At 39.7% G+C, this 17,443-nt stretch overlaps 3 protein-coding genes across 8 annotated transcripts in view; 2 read left to right on the top strand and 1 right to left on the bottom strand.

Moving 5' to 3' along the window:
* rhbdl1 (rhomboid, veinlet-like 1 (Drosophila)) overlaps positions 1 to 7,304 on the top strand; it is a 46,698-nt gene extending 39,394 nt beyond the window's left edge. For both annotated transcript variants that reach the window (XM_023949144.2, XM_078937830.1), the window contains exons 6-8: positions 16 to 116; positions 1,737 to 1,797; positions 3,189 to 7,304. In XM_023949144.2, the coding sequence (XP_023804912.1) occupies positions 16 to 116; positions 1,737 to 1,797; positions 3,189 to 3,460 (434 nt within the window). In that variant the 3' untranslated portion in view covers positions 3,461 to 7,304. The remainder of the gene's footprint in view (positions 1 to 15; positions 117 to 1,736; positions 1,798 to 3,188) is intronic.
* A 131-nt stretch (positions 7,305 to 7,435) lies between these two features.
* Positions 7,436 to 10,228, bottom strand: zgc:112496 (uncharacterized). Of its 4 annotated transcripts, none has more exons than XM_078937832.1 (6): positions 10,107 to 10,228; positions 8,971 to 9,115; positions 8,535 to 8,628; positions 8,262 to 8,421; positions 7,945 to 8,082; positions 7,436 to 7,783 (listed from the first exon to the last, which is right to left on the bottom strand). In XM_078937832.1, the coding sequence occupies exons 1-6, from the start codon at positions 10,132 to 10,134 to the stop codon at positions 7,605 to 7,607; spliced, it is 744 nt and encodes a 247-aa protein (XP_078793958.1). In that variant the 5' UTR covers positions 10,135 to 10,228; the 3' UTR covers positions 7,436 to 7,604. The 4 variants fall into 4 exon arrangements, with proteins under 4 accessions (XP_078793958.1, XP_078793957.1, XP_023804927.1 ...); XM_078937831.1 differs by having other exon boundaries at positions 7,945 to 8,097; positions 10,107 to 10,221; XM_023949159.2 differs by lacking the exon at positions 10,107 to 10,228 and adding an exon at positions 9,208 to 9,325 and having other exon boundaries at positions 7,945 to 8,097.
* wdr24 (WD repeat domain 24) lies at positions 9,217 to 17,362 on the top strand. Of its 2 annotated transcripts, none has more exons than XM_023949123.2 (11): positions 9,217 to 9,350; positions 10,113 to 10,188; positions 10,677 to 11,167; positions 12,216 to 12,390; positions 12,531 to 13,203; positions 13,561 to 13,673; positions 13,766 to 13,893; positions 14,005 to 14,109; positions 14,191 to 14,528; positions 15,195 to 15,379; positions 16,153 to 17,362. In XM_023949123.2, exons 3-11 carry the CDS (start codon positions 10,687 to 10,689, stop codon positions 16,319 to 16,321), a joined length of 2,367 nt encoding a protein of 788 aa, XP_023804891.1. In that variant the 5' UTR covers positions 9,217 to 9,350; positions 10,113 to 10,188; positions 10,677 to 10,686; the 3' UTR covers positions 16,322 to 17,362. The 2 variants fall into 2 exon arrangements, with proteins under 2 accessions (XP_023804891.1, XP_078793953.1); XM_078937827.1 differs by lacking the exon at positions 9,217 to 9,350 and adding an exon at positions 9,392 to 9,544.
* The last annotated feature ends 81 nt before the right edge of the window (positions 17,363 to 17,443 follow it).

Raw genomic sequence — 17,443 nt, 5'->3', positions numbered from 1 at the left:
CTGTGTTTCCTGCAGGCTCGCTGACAGTGTCCATCACAGACATGCGCGCTCCAGTGGTGGGGGGTTCTGGGGGAGTCTACGCTCTGTGCTCAGCTCATCTGGCGAATGTCGTCATGGTAACTGCCGTCATCATTATTATTGCCTTTATTGTATGCACTAAGAACGGCTGGCTTCCAGTTGAGATGAAATGACAGAAACAGTCGTCCTGAGACCCCAATTTTCTTTAGTCATGTCTTATTTTGCTAAATACAGACTTTAGTTTTTCCTGCTACGTTTGCATATGGATTTGCTGAATAGTTTTGATTGATGAAGAGTTTTGAAAAAAATATTAAAGAAATAGTCAATAGAAATAGGATTTGGCAATTGATAAGGGTTTTCTTCAAACTCCTCAGTTTCCTCCTGTTTATTAATCTTAAAGCAACCATTACTTCACAGTCCATTATTGATTACTAGGGTTATCTATCAGTCAGGGAATCACCTTGAAGCTTCTTGAAGATACATGTTTGCAGCTTTTCTTTCCACGTTCTGTCTCTCCTGCTGTGAAATGTTGTTTTCTTCAGATCTTTACGCAGTGTTGGATCTGACGAATCACTCCAGCTAATGTCACTACTCACTCTGGGCAGAGGGGATTCTTGCAGAAATGGAAATCAAAGTGTGCTGACAGGCCTGAAGTGAAGCATGCTCATAGCAGTAAATGTTCTCTTTGGTCTGTTGCGCAAGACCGATGTTTGTTGCTGGGAAATCCTTAAAGGCGTCTCTCAGCTTTGCTGTAACATCTTTTTTCATCTGTTTGTTTTTTAAGCATTTTTTTATTTTGCTAAGTAAATCTCAACTTTTTTCTTAGCCCATTAAAATCCAAGCAGTTTGCCTTTGAGCATCATTATCTGAGGTTTCAAATGGTCGGTTTTCCTGCAGTCAGACAGCATAAAATCATGAGGAAAACATTATGCGCACAAATCAGTCTTTCATATTTGTAAAACTAGTATGTCTAGAGAGGGGAAAAAATAACCTGGCATTGAGACTGTTTTTGGACAGCCCTCTATGTCAATGTTCTGTGGGTTTGAACCAGATCTGCAGCAGTAAAATGGATTGTCTGTGAATTCCCTAAAGATTTTCTCCTCCTGTGTCGCGCCAAAGTGAAGACAAGCCAAAGCAAATTGTAACAGAGAGCCGTATTGTCACATAACCCCCCCATCTGAGACCATTTTCTTCCCTGCTCTACCCTTCTGGCCATCCATCATATTAATCATTTATTTGCAAAACAATATTGTGACATTATCTGCTCCACCACTTCCATCTTAGTTTTAATGTATGTTCAAGGCAGCCTTTATTTATATACTTTTCCTTAAATCTTACATGACATTCTTGTTTTTCTTTTTATCTGGAGATTAAGCGGCAACTGTGGCACTGGGCCATGCTCCTGCAGCCAGGGTCTAAAGGGAAGGATTGGTTTGGTGCAATTATTCATCCTGTGGAGTAAATGTGTCAGAATGCCTTGTTCTTTTTTACCCCAGAGACTCACAACAGTTATTCATGGGCCCATTCTCCCATTCCCTCAAATTACCACAGCTCTAATTAATACAACACTACAGGGTGGAAACAAGTAAATGGAGAGCAGCCAGGTGAAAAATCATATCTCTGCACCATTTCAATGAGCTGCCCTCACATAGAGAGATTATTTTTTAGCATGCTGTGCGATTGTTTTGCACTGATCAACCTTTTTTTGTGTGTTGCAGAACTGGGCTGGGATGCGCTGTCCGTACAAGCTGCTCCGCATGATCCTGGCACTGGTTTGCAGTATGTTCTCTATATTTAACCTGAAACACTCTCCTCTACCTTCTTTATGTTGAAGTCAGCCATAAAGCACAGATGCAGGATTTTCTTCAGCATCAAAACACAACTGAAATGGTTCACTAACCCCTTGAAGTGGAGAAGTAGATCCATCACTAAAAAAAAAAAAACTCTAATGGATCAGAAGGAGATGGGGTTTTTTTTACACACATGTTAGCTTTCCAACTGGTTTGGTTGTTTTTCCTCCACATTAGGGCCAGTACAGACCATCAAACTCTGCTTTACTTCGTTATCAGCAGAATAGCTTTTTAAAAGCAATAGGAACTGAGTCATGCACATAGATCTCCTCTCTGAAATATGATGAACACAACCAGGCCCCTGGTTCAAGTCCCAGCTGGGGGACCTGCAACAGAACAGAAATGGGGCACCCTTCTGTGTGGAGTTAGCATGTTCTCCCCGTGCATGTGTGGGTTTTCTCCAGGGACTCCGGCTTCCTCCCGCCATCCAAAAACACGCTTAGGTTAATTGGTTACCCTAAATTGTGAATGTGAGAATGCATGGGTGTGTGATTGTGATCCTGTGACAGACTGCCGACCTGTCCAGGGTGTACCCTGCCTTTGCCAGGAAGTGGCGGGGATAGGCTCAAGCAGCTCCGTGACCCCAAAAGGGATAAAACGGAATAGAAGATGTAAAATCACAACAGAATTCATCAGATCTTCTTTGTGATTGCAGATTCAATCACTCCGAATACAGAATTTTACTTTTTTATGAGCCAAACGTAGTCCTTAAAGCTTAGGAAAGCCCTAAAAAACCACATAAAAGTAATTACAAGTTTTGAACATTTTGAATGTTTCTTGCAATGATCTCCTTGATTTAAATCATCACCGTCTGCTTGTTTTCCCACAGAGCTCAGACTTTTAAATATGAAATTCACATTAATTTGGGTAAAAATGAACTTAGATGTATTGAAAAAATGAAAAAAATCCCATTACAAAAAAATTCAATAAATGGTTCTGTTACATTTAATGTAATTATAATGGTCCAAAGAAGGCAGACCAAATGGTTGACCCTTACACATTTTCACCTCACCTAAAAGTTTGGACACCCCTGCTTTAGTATCATATCGGCCAAAAAGAGACATTCATCAAATCTTTGACAGAGGAGGAACAACAGACTGTGAATAATTATATTTGACACTTCTGCTGTTATCTCTGTCTGGCCCAAGAGTTACTTCAGAACCAAAAGCCCTGAACCTGACCCCCAATTAAGTTCTGGTTCCAGAAAGTGTCAAACAAAAATGGTCCAATGTTTTGCTTCTTGGTTTTTCAACCCATTCCCTTTCAGGTTGTTCTTCATAATGTATTTTTTGCAGTTTCTCTATTCTTTGTCCTCTGTAGTGAGCTCAGAGGTGGGTCGCGCAGTCTGGCTCCGCTTCTCACCGCCGTTGCCCTCGTCAGGTCCGCAGCCCAGCTTCATGGCTCACCTGTCGGGGGCCGTGGTCGGCATCAGCATGGGGCTGTTGATCCTGCGCAGCTATGAGGAGAGTCTGCAGAAACAGTGCTCCTGGTGGGTCATCGTCTTCTCCTTCATCACCTTCCTCCTCTTTGCCATCTTTTGGAACATCTTCGCGTATGAGCTCCTAGGTGTGCAAATCCCTCCTCCCCCCTGATGACGGCCCTGTGCTCAGCACCTCGAAAATACTCGACCTTTTGCTTCATCTCAAGTTAGCCCCATGAAACCATTCAAACTTATAATCCATCAAGAATCCTTTTTTATTGATCCTTTGCGAATCAAAGAAATATGTCTCTTTTATTAAAGAGGGGATTATCGTAGCAACAAGTACAGGTCAACGTTCCTCAGACCTACTGGAGGAGCATTTTGTCTTTTTTATACACATCATATCTCCTCTTCATTACCAGCACCAGGTCTACTGATAGCATTTTTCTTTCAAATGACTCATTGGTCATTTATTTCAAGTGCAACTTTCATATATAGACCTCAAATTAGACAGAATTCATCACATGGGTCCAGCTAAAAAGAAAGTCAAAAGGGAGTCAATGGATCCGTTCTGGAAAAGCATGTCAATGGAAAACACAAAAAGAACTAATCAATTTTAAACTTTTTTTTGTCTTCAATTTTTAACTTCAACTTACAGGACTGTGACTTTTTGCAAAATTGCTGGCATACCAAATTGGAAGAAAAAAATCACACATCAAATATGGTGCTCTGAGTGATATTTTTTAAAACATCTGTAGGTTAGACAGAAAAATGGGTTGAATTTGATGTGGATCTTTAAAGTTGAGCAATTGCCCTGTCATATTTACGTTGTAGAGCGCCGGTATCTGCATTTTTTCCTGGTTCCGACTCTTGCACTGTGGATACAGAAACGCACATGACATGAAAATAGGAGATGAAAAAGAAAGTCAAACGTTGTCGTGATCCGGTGAAAAGACAACAAAAACAGTCCACCACTTCAGCAGCAAATGCCATTTTACATCCATTACTGATGTAAAATATGCCATTTTCTGGAGCTTTCAGCAAGATGGGAACACCATCTTCTCCTTTTTTTGTCTTTGAGAAGAAATGCTGCCTGAGTCTGTTGCTCAACAAGGAAAAACACAGCAGACACTCACACGGACGCCTCTGCCTGTTCCCGCTCTGGCAGACTGACCTTGGGAGAAGGTCGTGGATGCGTCGGCCCCTGACCTCTGTCCTACATATCCTGGAGGGCATTGGGGTCGTCGTCAGGCCCAGTTGATACCTCAGTTTCTTGTTCTTAGGGACTGTATACATTTGTAAAGGAATGTACCTATGAAGAAAAACGTGTTATTCTGTTGTCTGTTTTTTATTTGACAGTGAATATGTATATTATATGTTCATAAATAAGACTATATTTATTTGTATTTTTCCCCTGTTGGGGGAAACGAGAAAAAAATTCAAATGGTGCAAAATTTTATGGTATGATTGTCCTTATGACTCCTATATGGCTTTGAATTAAAAAAATAAGAGCCAAAATCTTACAAGTGGATTCCACTTGATTTTATATATTTAAAGTCAGTGCTTTATAAAGTAAGCCATAGGAAAAGCTAACAGAAGAGGGTAAAACTTGGAGGGAAAAAGAAAAGTATTTATTGGGTCAAAAGCCACTGACCAGTAGTTACACTAAAAGATCAATTAAAAAAAAAAGAGGGGATAAAACTCTTTTGTATATGTGTTATCAAAAGCGTTTGTTTTCTTATCAGCAGGTGATAAGAAAATAATTCAAACTGTGCAAGTATATGCCTGTGAAACCCTGGACTGTTTGAGATGTTTTCATGTAGCTGAGCTTGTTTCTACACTTTTTGCCAACTTGTTTATAGTCAATGCAGTTTAACTTTTGCGAAGTGCCCACACCTCCAAACTGTTGGTTTTAGCGTGCAGACGCCTCACCGCCACTCTCCAAATGGGTTCCGGTTCTTTAAAAAGCCGAGCAGAAAAAAGCTGTTACATGTATTCGATGCAATGTTTAATTCATCAATCCTTGAATCACTCATTTTCAAGGTCGCTTAAGGTCAGCACTCCTTAGCACATGACAGAATACTTTGTTTTAAACGATGGGAATGAGTTTGAAGTCTTTTTTTAATAAGAAAAGGTCTACTAGGATGTGGCAGTTATGTATTCTTATTGAAAAGTTGTGAAGATCAGGAAGTCTTGAAAATGTTGATCTGATGATGAATAATGCATACATACCCTGGTAGCCTGTAATGAAGATAAAGAGGATGCCTGTGAGAGGTTAATGTGCCTCTTAAAATTAAGATTTTATTGGAACTTCTTCAGGGTTAAGCAGGAAATAAAAGGGCTAGTAAATGAGTATGCTTTTGCAGAACACGCTGACTGTGAAAATAACTTCTCCTGGAAATGTGTGCAGAATTAGAATCGGAGCTTGTGAGTTCACACTGCCCTCAAAACTGATAATGAAGAGGTTCTCCTCAAAATTATTGCGTACAAAAATAAATTTCAAAGGATTGTAAGTGTTATTTGTTCAGATCTTTTTGGAGGAAAGTGGGGGAGAAAAGGAGAAATCAGACTCTTAGGGGGTGAAGTTTCCAAATTGGTGTGTTTATTTTCTGCAAGGCAGATCTCCTGGCTTTGGGTCACACGGTTGCAACCTGCTTTTAGTAAATTGAACTGATAGAACCCTTTCCTGCACATCTGTGACATGCAAGTTTGATTCACACCTGAAACAACAGTGCCAGCACTCTGTAAAAATTCAACAGGGTGTGTACTTTCCTATCTGCTTTCAAATCACACCAGGATGATCCACCTCTCTGCTGAAGCAGTAGGGTTTAACAAGCATTTCCCCTGCAAGAGGAACATTCATTTAAATTTTTGTTTTTTTTAGACCTATTTATTTTTAACAGCTACAGGAAGTCGTGTTATTTCTCAGAATGCAGCATCATTTTATAGTTTGATTTTTTTTACCACACTTGTACTTATTACCATCTTCAATGGAGTTTTTGCATTGCTTGTTAACTGACATTGTGTGCAAAAGCTCTACTTTGGTGCTTTGTTTTGACCTCCCTATGCTTATTCATTGTGCTTTTATGACCTATGCCTTGTTTTTTATACCTAAATAACCCCATTAATAAGTGATGGCGATACTTTTCTTGTTAGCTGCATGTGACATTCTTCACAGTCACCTGCAGAATCTATAAGGGACAGAAAACCGCAGTGCAAACATCTGTAGCTGCTTTGAGCTGCTGTGTGCCAACAAGCCCGCCAGGTTGCCTTTTCTTAGCATTTAGCTCCTCTTAGGTATGGGTGACACTCACTACAGGACCGTGCAGGTGAAGCAGCCTGCTGTAGCTTCCTAAATTAAACCATATCATCATTCATTGTCTGGTTTATAGGTTCTCAAATCAGCTCTGGGGCGCAAAAAAAGGAAATACAGCATAATTTTCAAATCATTTCAAATGTAAACCTTAAAATATTTTATCATATTACAATCTATGCTGGTTTAAAAAGATGTTTGGAAAAGACAACCAGTGCTTAAGGATGTAAAAAGGCAGTAGTCGGATATTTTCTTTGTATAAAATCAAGGAATTGTTTTTAGTTTTGTCTTCTTTAACATATTAGATTGAAAAGTCATAGAGGAGCATGTTGTGGGACTTTTTCAGGCTGATTCCTTGTGTCAAGAAAAAGGTGCCAAATTTCTGAGATAAAATATCTCACACCAGACAAAAAGTTGTGCCAAAACAGCATTTACAAACGGATAAAAGCAGAGGAACCAACTCTCCACCAAGAGAAACTTCAAAGAAAGAACTTATATCAAAGCACTTCTCAACCAATTGTACTTTTTAAATGTTCTGAATGGAAACATTTTATATTGTATGCGTGTGTATTCATCAATATTTACAGTATATTTATAGATACACACACATATACATTTTGTTTTATTTTGTACTGGTCATTGTACTTTTGATTTTATTTAATTTAGAAACAAAATAAATAAAAAAAACAATACTGTGGCCAAAGTTCTCACTTGTTTCTTTGATTCCCATGTTTTTAAATAAACTTTTCTTTTGTTTTAACAGTAAAATATTAGTAGATTATTAAATTATGAGTCATGGAAAACCAAAGTGAACACAACATTGTAACACCAGGCTTTGTAACTGTAAATAACTTTATTAACTCTTGGGAAAGTAAAAAAAAAAAAAAAAAAAAGAAAATCACTCAGTGATCAGATTTGTTTTTAATAGACTGTAATACTTTTTTTATGTAAAAGAAATACTTTCAATGGCACCAAAGAAGGGGTTATATATGAGTGAACAAATTTAGGCTGTTTTGAGTTTCTTTGCTATGTGTTCACTATCAAAATCTGAAGTTTTTTCCTGTGTGTTTACATTCTTCATGTTTAATTCTTCAAAAAGCCGGAACTGTTGTTTTGTAGCTGTGGTCATCGCCCACAAACACAACTCCAGCCTGTGAGGTGTCCAGTCCTGCTGTGGATCCGCTATGGGTAGAAGGAAGCAGAAAATCATTTTCTCCACATTTCAGTTACTATTTGTCTGCATTTTTTTTTCTGCTGTGTTTTTTTTTTTTTTGTTGTTGTTGCTTTTAATAGAGAAGTACACCAAGATAATTCCACACAACAGTTTTGTATCAGAACCCCACCTTTGTTTAGTTTTTTAGACCGTTCAACAATCTTGCTCAGGAACACAGTGTAGTTCTTGGCTGTGTACTGGTTGGGCGGCAGTCCTGGCACACTCTCCATGGCCTCATCAGACATGAATGCAGTCTGTTCTGGAGCTCCTGCAGCCAACACAGCTGGAATAAAACAAAACCTGCAGCCGTGAGGACCTCACAAAACTTAACAGGACCAGTTAACTACAACTGCATAATCTGTCTGTATAATCTGGATAAATCTGAAAATCTGCCTTTTTTTAATGCACATTCATACACAAGATTAAAAGAAATGAATGTTTGCCAACCAGAAGCAGTAGCGGGACCAACTCCTTTCAGGAAACTGAGTTCTGCAATCGCTGCCTGGACATCAGGCAGGAGGTTAAAAGCATTTCTGGAACATTTCTCTACTGTATCCTCGCTGTTGGAGGCCACCAACTGCTGTAGCCTGGGCCGAAACTTCCCTCTCTGAAAGGGAAACCAACAGAGCTGCATAAGAAAGTGGTCAACCTTTTATTACAAGAAATACACTTGCCGACAATATATATTTGTAGGATTTTACATTAGAGATCTCCACTTACTGTCAACTTCCACTGCATTAGTTTCACCAGCTCCGCCAGAGTGATGTGTTTTTCTGCTCGACTTGAAATCTGAACAGGAAGCTCCTCTTGGTACCTATAGACACAGTTTGTAAATAGTATAATAATTCGTATTTTTACTTTTTCATGTAAAGTAAACCAATATATTTCAGGGAGCCAATTGTTAAGTCTGTAATACTCGGGAGGATCACATACATTTTTGGTATTATAGGGTTTATTATAGAAATGTCAATATTTTTCGTAAGAAAAACATATCATTGACCTGAAGATTAAGCAACATAACACAATATAGGTATACCAATGAATGATTAAAGTACTGAGAAATTACAAATGAAGGGAAGTTGTTTACCATGCCTAAAAAGAAATAATAATAATAATAATAATAATAATAATAATAATAATAATAATAACAATATACCACTTATCAAGTTTAAGCAGGTTCCCATGTTTCTTTCCTTGAGCTTTGGCCTCGACAACATTCCAGTACTTGTCATAAACCTTCCTCCATATGTTCGGTTCCTCGCAAACAAACAGGCCACTCATGTCAGCTGGGCTATTATCCACTGCAAATACAAAATTTCACAGACAATTTTGGTATTATACTATAAATTAGCAGTTAAAACGCCGTCTATTGCCTTCAGTTTATTGCAAATACCACGTTAGCTCTCAGACGATGGACTGTCAAAATGTAAACAATCCGTTTACGTTCGCGCTTCCTAACCAAGATACTCTCGCGAGATTAGAGCAAAAATACAACTTCCGGCGCTGCAAGCATTTAACAACACTTTACAGCATAAGGTGAGTCCAAGAAAGTATGATATCTGATTCACTTTTAGTCTTACGTTAACCGTGCTTAGTTTTTCTTGTTCTCCTTAAGCTGTCTAACTCACTATTTAACTTACTACTGTGCGGTTTTTATCACCGCAAAACTGTTATGCTAACAGATAGCCTTACATTTCCTATCATGTGTTAATTTATGGATCGCTGAATAGGTACTCCGAAGCTATAAATTCGTGTCTGGTTTATGTTGAAAAATATGTTTTAAGATGAACAGGTTTTTTTTTAAATCAGGAATGTCATGTAGGTTTACTCCCGACAGGGTTCAACCCCAGGTTAACCTTATTGTTTGTTTATTTTTTAATTATATATTTGTTTTTTTACATTGTGTGGATGTTTCTCTAAACATAGACACCATCCCTGAACAAAAACTGGAGCAGATCAATAATGTGATCAACGCTTGAAAACAGGCTTGTGTTACTGATCTAATATATATATATATATATATATATATATATAAAATCTTTTAAAAAAAACAGTGCACACTCTTTAACATTTTTCAACAAAAATGTCTCCTCTTGTAATACATTTTTCATTTTAAAATAAGACGGCCTATAGAAATGTATTATTGGTTGCAGATCATGTCAGAGAAATTAAACCATCTTTTAAAATTACATATTGTTAGTCTGTTTTTTTTAATGATATAAATAAGTTATAATATCTATGGTACAACTCCAGTTTGCACAAACTTGTGTTGCTAATTTGTCACTCTCTCACCAACAGGCTGGCTCACATGGGAGCGCATGAAGAGGACTTCGTCCAGTGTCAGACATTCATGAAATTATCATTCAGTAAAAAAGTAGGTGTTTGTTCTTTAAACAAGCTTTTGACATGTTTTCCTTTGTGCTTCCCTTCACCATCACATTTTTGTGGTTAAATATGTAATGTGTTTCCCTAGAGCTCCTCCTGCTGGTGGGATGTTGCCCCCTCATAAATTGATGCAACAAACCTCTTTGACCTTACTTTTTATTGCATCTGGTTTTTTTAGGTTATTTTTTTTTTAGATAAAATCTAGCAATATTATAAAAGTGAGTGTGAAAATGTTTGCAACTAAAACAGAAGCTATATTAGATCAATATGTCTTTATTGTTTCTTTCAAAGCTCAAACACCCTTTTGGGATGTTCAACCTCTAAAGACCCAAGCTTATATTTAAACCAACCCCTCAACAAATGTAGTCACAGGGACCCAGTTAAGCAGAATTAAATGAAGTGGTAAAATAACCCAACATGTGAAGACTTTGTGAAAATATGTTTATATTTACTTTTTATTTTTATTTTTACAATTAGCTTGATAAATATGGAGAAGATGTCACGGGTCACCACCGCGCTAAGCAGCAACACCATCAGTGGCAAAACAATGTTCTGTCACTTGGACGCTCCTGCCAATGCCATCAGCGTGTGCCGCGATGCATCCCAAGTTGTCGTCGCCGGGCGCAACATTTTCAAGATCTACACCATCGAGGAAGAGCAGTTTGTGGAAAAACTGAATTTACGCGTCGGCCGCAAACCCTCCCTGAACTTCAGCTGTGCTGATGTCATGTGGCACCAGATGGAGGAGAATCTGCTGGCCACGGCTGCCACCAATGGGGCGGTGGTCACGTGGAATTTGGGAAAGCCTTCTCGCAACAAGCAGGACCAGCTGTTTACCGAGCACAAACGCACCGTCAACAAGGTGTGCTTTCACCCCACAGAGGTTTACATGCTGTTGAGTGGCTCTCAGGACGGCCTGATGAAGTGCTTTGACCTGCGTAAGAAGGAGTCTGTCAGCACCTTCTCAGGTAACTACTAGCGAGTAGAGACCACTCAGATCAATGTCAGGGTTATGACTTTTTTCATTAATAAAGAGAAGAACCACACAGGAGATGAGAATTTTTGCTAGACTTCTGCAGAAGGAGAATCGGTCTGTCGAAGCACGAACAGTCACGGAGGAGTTCTGCGTTTCTACTGCATGGAGCTTCTTTTTATTGAAAGCTGCAGGTTGCAGACATGAATGTGGGTCATTTAATCAGGAACAACAGGAACATCATATTCTTGTATAATCACAACTTTTCAGGTCATTGTTTTCTTACTGAAAGATATAACTGAGACAATCATATTATGGTCATTATAGCGTGTAAGCAAATGATAATTACGCAACTATAACAACGAAAATTGGGTTTTTGATGTTATTGTGGGATTTTTCTGATGATGGAGAACATTTATAAAAAAAATTTAGCTTAAAATTGCATTTCTAAATATTTTTTATTCTAGTCGTTGGGAATCAGGAGCAGATGAAAAAATGCTGTTGGAAAAAGAAGTTATTTGTGATGTAGAAAACAAAGAGAAGTTATTTGTGATGTAGAAAACAGGCTGGGTGGCCACAAGATCCCTGCTCCTCTGTATTTTTGTTGATCCACTTGCAGACGTCTAGATCCTTGTTTTCCTCTTCTGAGCTGGCATCTTGCTCAAAACTGGATGACTGGATAGCTCTAATATTGCTCGCCATTTTTGTTGCCCTGGTAATGTTTGGTTGAGGGTGTGAGGGACTGTAAGCTAGCAGGTGAGAGTAAGCAAAGAGATAAAGCAATGAGGAGGGAAAGGGGGCGGAGTTGCCTCTACGCCAACAGCCCCACCCATAATTTAGAGGTCAATTTCTAATGAACTATTGCAGCTCTGCAGAAACTATGTTATAGGCAACAACACAGGTTTTTTTAAATTTTGCCTAACAAAGGTAAAATTTATAATTAAAAAATAAAAAATTGATTGGAGCGGATCTTTAAATTTCCCTTTACATTTCCCATCTTTAATACTTTAAATCCTCTGACTCTCCCCTGTTGGCTCTTTCAGGTCAGTCGGAAAGTGTAAGGGACGTCCAGTTCAGCATGAAGGATTTTACATTTGCTGCATCCTTTGAGAACGGTAATGTTCAGCTGTGGGACATCAGACGACCGGATCGGTACGAGAGAATGTTCACCGCTCACACCGGCCCTGTGTTCTGCTGTGATTGGCACCCGGATGACAGGTATTATAAAAACACCTTAATTTAAATGTAGTTAAAGTAAACTCAAAATTTCAGATTGTCATATTTTTTTTTTATTTTTATGTTTGCCTCTTTGAAGTGGCTCGCTGCAGTTGTTACTTCTCATGTTGTTGTTTTCTCAGAGGCTGGCTGGCTACGGGAGGCAGAGACAAGATGGTGAAGGTTTGGGACATGACCACTAACAGAGCTAAAGAGATCTACTGCGTCCAGACCATCGCATCAGTGGCTCGAGTTAAATGGCGCCCCGAGAAGAGGTTTCACTTGGCCACCTGCTCTATGATGGTGGACCACAACATCTACGTGTGGGATATCCGTCGCCCTTTCATTCCCTTTGCCACCTTCGAGGAGCACAAAGACGTGACCACTGGTATTGTGTGGCGACACCAACACGATCCATATTTTCTGCTTTCCGGCTCCAAAGACAGTACACTCTACCAGCACATGTTCAAAGATGCTACCCGCCCTGTAGACAAGGCCAACCCTGAGGGTTTGTGCTTCGGGCTTATGGGGGACTTAGCCTTTGCAGCCAAGGAGAGTCTGATAAACAGTGACACCAATAGGAAGCCCTACCCTGGAGGTGATCGCCGCAATCCCCTGTTTTTCTTCAAGAAGACCGACCCGACAGAACAGTTTGCCCACGTGTCCAGTGCGCTCACGATCTACCAGACAGGCTTGGACAGTAACAACATGGACTGGTTTGTCAGTACGGCGCAGCGCTATCTCCTCACTGGAAAGCCGTTTGCAGAGCTGTGTGATCACAACGCCAAGGTGGCCCGGGAGCTCAAGAGACCTCAAGTAAGATTTCCCAGCAGCCTTTTCTGCAGTTTTCCCAGGAGTCAAGAATATATATACATAAAACTATCATCAAAAATTGCTCGGATAGGTTGTGTCCAAATTCTCTCAATACTCAATAATATATTTGTCATTTAGAAAAATATATAATATCTTTATCTTTTAAGGGTTAGATTTAAAAAATATTTATCCTTTTAAGTTATGACAGATGTTCATGAGGATCTGTGGTTGTTTTCCAAAGTGTTAAAAAACATCAGGTAACTTTGATCCTTGTGCGTGTTTGCTGTGACTTTTCGTGCTAGCGGTCATAACAACATGTTGTCGGAGTTGGAAGCCAACGTGGCTTTCTTCACTTCACAGGTTTCTACGACGTGGACCATGCTCAGGATTATGTTCTCTGACCCGGCCAACCTCCCTGCAGCCGGTCTTAACCACAGCCTCAGTAAACTGGGCTCCTTACCTTTAATGAACAGGTTAAAGACAACAAACCAATTCACCAAGTAAAGTTTGTATTTCTGAACCTAAAAGATGAATTGTGATTTAAAAAATACATTTTTTTTTTTAGTTTCAGTTTAAAGGAGATGGGTTCAGGCCTGGCCTCAGAGAGCAGACTGGAGCGCGGTAAGGGAGACAGCAGGCAGGATAACATCCACTTGGAGACTGGGAACTCACACATCAGCAATAATAATGAAGGTGGGAGTGGCAGTTAGTCGTGCAGCACCGTCTGGGTACCCAGAGGATCTGGATGTCCTTGTGTTGTTTTTATAATACCCACAACTGACGCATGTTTTGATGCAACTGCAGAAAATGAGGAGACGGAGGGCAGCGACGGCCCAGCAGAGTGCATGTTCGGAGACGCAGAGTTAGACGATGACGATCTATACTCAATGGACCATGAGAACCAAGCAGGTATGTTGGTGTGAACTTCCGCACCATGTCTTTAGTGGAGATGCTGCCATGCTCAGTTTTCTTCCACCTCTGCTTCTTTAGAGGAGCAGGAGTACACGCTCCCACAGGAGGGCTTCCAGCTGCGCCACGAGATCGTGGACAACCCATCCGCCCCAGAGCACTTCCAGCAGGACAAGGCTGACTCGCCGCACGTCAGCGGCAACGAGGCCGAGGTCCCCTGCCTCACACCCATCGAGTCTTTCTCGCTCATCTCCATTTCCCAGCCGCTGTTCACCCATCATCTGCCTGCTAGTTTCTTCTGCCCCATTGTGCGGGAGATGCTGAGCTACTACGCCGAGCAGGGGGACGTCCAGATGGCTGTGTCTGTGCTGATCGTCTTAGGAGAAAAGATCCGAAGGGAGATTGATGACCTTACTCAGGTTAGACAACAAATCCAAATAAAGACCCACTCCGATTATCTTTTGACCTATTTTCTAAGCAACATTCTTTTAATTATGATAATGTCGTTTTTTAGGCAAAATCAAAAAACCTGTGGCATAGTTGCTGCAGTAGTTCATTAAAAATTCGACTCTGACTTGTGGTGGAACTGTTGGCGCAGAGTAAGCCCGCTCCACTTCCCGTCACCCATCTGTTTACACGCTCTTCCGCTAGCTTACAGCCTAACATTACCTACAACAATGTAGCAAAAATGACGAGTAAGATTGGAGCTATTCAGCCGTACAGTTTTGTGCCAGAAATCAGGAAAACAAAGACGTTGGTGGATCTATTTGTCTGCAAGTGGAAGCATCAGAATGGAGCAGAGCGGGGAGGTTGTGATCCATCCAGCATATTTCTACAGCACAAATACGACCTTTTTTTAACAGCATTTTTTCGTATGCTCCAGATTCACAACAATTTGAATAAGTAAAATACTTCAAACTTCAATTTTAAACTCAACTTTATGTAGACATGTCCTTCATCATTACTGGACCCACTCCAGTTTTCATCGTTGTGGGTCTTTAATGATGAAACTGCCTGAAACATGACCACCTTTATTTATTTTACATCACAAGTCCAACTGTAAAGTTTTTCTTTTGCCCTTTCAGGAGCACTGGTACATGTCTTATATAGACATGCTGCAGCGGTTTGAGCTATGGAACGTGTCCAATGAGGTCATCAAACTGAGCACGTGCAGTGCTATAACCTGTCTGAATCAGACGTCCACGACTCTCCACATCAACTGCAGCAACTGCAAGCGACCAATGAGCAGCAAGGGCTGGATGTGTGACAGGTCTGACCTTAGTCTCTGCTTTCTAAGTTTACCTTTCTAAAGGGATCACCACAATACAGCAATGGTTAAATAGAAATTAAAATTACTTTTCATGTAGAAGATTTATTCTGCAATTTGAGTTAATGGTAAAAATGAAACCAAAAATACCAATTTGTCGTCAACAGTACATAACAACAGCTGAATTTAAAAAAAAATAATTTTGCATATCTGTATTTTTATATACATATATATATAGATAGATATAGATATAGATATAGAGATAGATAGATAGATATAGATATAGATATAGATATAGATATATATAGATATAAAATTATTTATTTTTAAGAGATAATTCAGGAATTGGTCATTTTGCTCAGTTAAAAAATGCATGAAATATATATAACATATTAAGACTTAAGTGAAAAAAACAACAAAAAATTCTACCAAGAAAGACAAAAAAGTTTTGGAAAAAAACAAAGCAAGCTGAGAAATGACTTAAAAAGCTTAAATTTATATGAAAACAGAAATTAATTAGAAATGACACCTTTTTGTGCTTTATATGTTAATTTGCTGATATGCAAATGCAGATTTTGTTTTTGGCTTTTTATTTTGTATTAATGAAATATTCATCTTATTAGCTACCACTACAGTTTGGTCTTAGAAACTATTGTTTTTGTGAAACCACTGAGGTATCCTATGCTGCAAACGGCTTCCAAGACCATCAGCGTACCAGAAAATAAAAGTCTTTGAGTGAAACGTGTTCTCAGAAGTGGAATGTGGCTGTCCTTCAGGTGCCATCAGTGTGCCAGCATCTGCGCCGTGTGCCACCATGTGGTGAAGGGGCTGTTCGTGTGGTGTCAGGGCTGCAGCCACGGCGGACATCTGGAGCACATTATGAACTGGCTGAAGAGCAGCGCTCACTGCCCTGCAGGCTGTGGCCACATGTGCGAGTACACTTGACCCAGCCGGCGCTGGTTCCCAGAGGAAGATGGGAAGACGGCCTCACGCTGGCCTGGATCGCACACCTTCAGGCGTCACAGAGAAAGAAGACCGCCTTACCTGTCCGCTTGATCCTGGAGTGTCAGACCAAGGTCATGTGTGCACTCCTGAACAACTGCACATACAATTAGGTGAACTCGTGTTTGGACGTAAAAAGTCTCCTGAAGGATTGGTGAGTTCATGTAAAAGTCATAAAAGCACCTGCAAGTCTGACTCATTCATGGCTTTGAAACTGTTCTGGAAATCTTGAGTTCCACAAAACCAGATGTTCACTTATAGTAAGTGGTGTTAATGTTTTTACCTATAGAGAATTCATTGCTGTTAGCGAGCTTTTAGGCGTTTGACTGAAGCAATAGGCTGCAGCACAGCTGATCGTTATGCATCAATGTGAGCAGAAGGCAACACCAGGACAACTCTGACAAATCCTAAAGCCTATTAATTTGAAATAACGATCACACTTCACTCGTGTAAGGGCCGATCTCCAACATGGCGACCTGCCAGCAGACGCATACTTAACACTGGAAAGCAGCCAGCAGCAGAGCAGTCTTAGAAAAGCTTGGATTTCAAACCTTAAGACTTAAAGGTTTAATGCATTTCAAAATAAAACATCTGCATCTGAACAGGAGATGTTTTAAAGAAGGAAAATCCCACTAAACTGATGAGACACTTCCCCTTTAGAGACAATCTACTTTGTATTAATAAATATCATTAGAAGAAAAAAAAAAATCAAGATTCTTCTTTTGTCATAAATAGAACCCAGCAGAAGCAAAACTTTTCACCTCTAGGTTATCAGTTTGCGCTGAACCTCCTCTAAACCATAAAGTGAGATCAGTTCATCCACTCTAATCCCGGAATATTAAGGATTAATAATCCACCACAACATTGCTGCTGTGAATGAAATCTAAAATGAATCCCATCATGACATGTTTGAGTTTTTACTTTAACCTGAACCTATATTGTTTGAAATGTTTTATCACTGAAAATAAACTGGTTCTCACATCATTTAGTTAGATGTAACTGAAAAATCATCTTTGCCACAGATCTGCCATTTAAAGTCTTCATAAATGGAAACTCGGTTTACAA

The sequence above is a fragment of the Oryzias latipes genome, chromosome 19 (assembly GCF_053564925.1).
Source record: "Oryzias latipes strain Hd-rR chromosome 19, Olatipes_Hd-rR_3.1".
Lineage (NCBI taxonomy): Eukaryota > Metazoa > Chordata > Actinopteri > Beloniformes > Adrianichthyidae > Oryzias > Oryzias latipes.
Note: the sequence above shows the minus strand (reverse complement) of the source record. Positions and strands in the feature narration are given on the sequence as shown.

What these genes read in the sequence shown, in the direction of transcription:
- zgc:112496 (XM_078937831.1), bottom strand. Translation starts at nt 10,134, where the DNA reads ATGCGCTCCCATGTGAGCCAGCCTGTTG. An exon ending in CTGCTTAAACTTGATAAGTG is followed by an intron (nt 8,629 to 8,970) that starts GTATATTGTTAT and finishes CTGTGTCTATAG; the next exon opens with GTACCAAGAGGAGCTTCCTG. An exon ending in GTCTAAAAAACTAAACAAAG is followed by an intron (nt 7,784 to 7,944) that starts GTGGGGTTCTGA and finishes TTCTACCCATAG; the next exon opens with CGGATCCACAGCAGGACTGG.
- wdr24 (XM_023949123.2), top strand. Translation starts at nt 10,687, where the DNA reads ATGGAGAAGATGTCACGGGTCACCACCGCGCTAAGCAGCAACACCATC. An exon ending in GATTGGCACCCGGATGACAG is followed by an intron (nt 12,391 to 12,530) that starts GTATTATAAAAA and finishes TTGTTTTCTCAG; the next exon opens with AGGCTGGCTGGCTACGGGAG. An exon ending in AGATTGATGACCTTACTCAG is followed by an intron (nt 14,529 to 15,194) that starts GTTAGACAACAA and finishes TTGCCCTTTCAG; the next exon opens with GAGCACTGGTACATGTCTTA.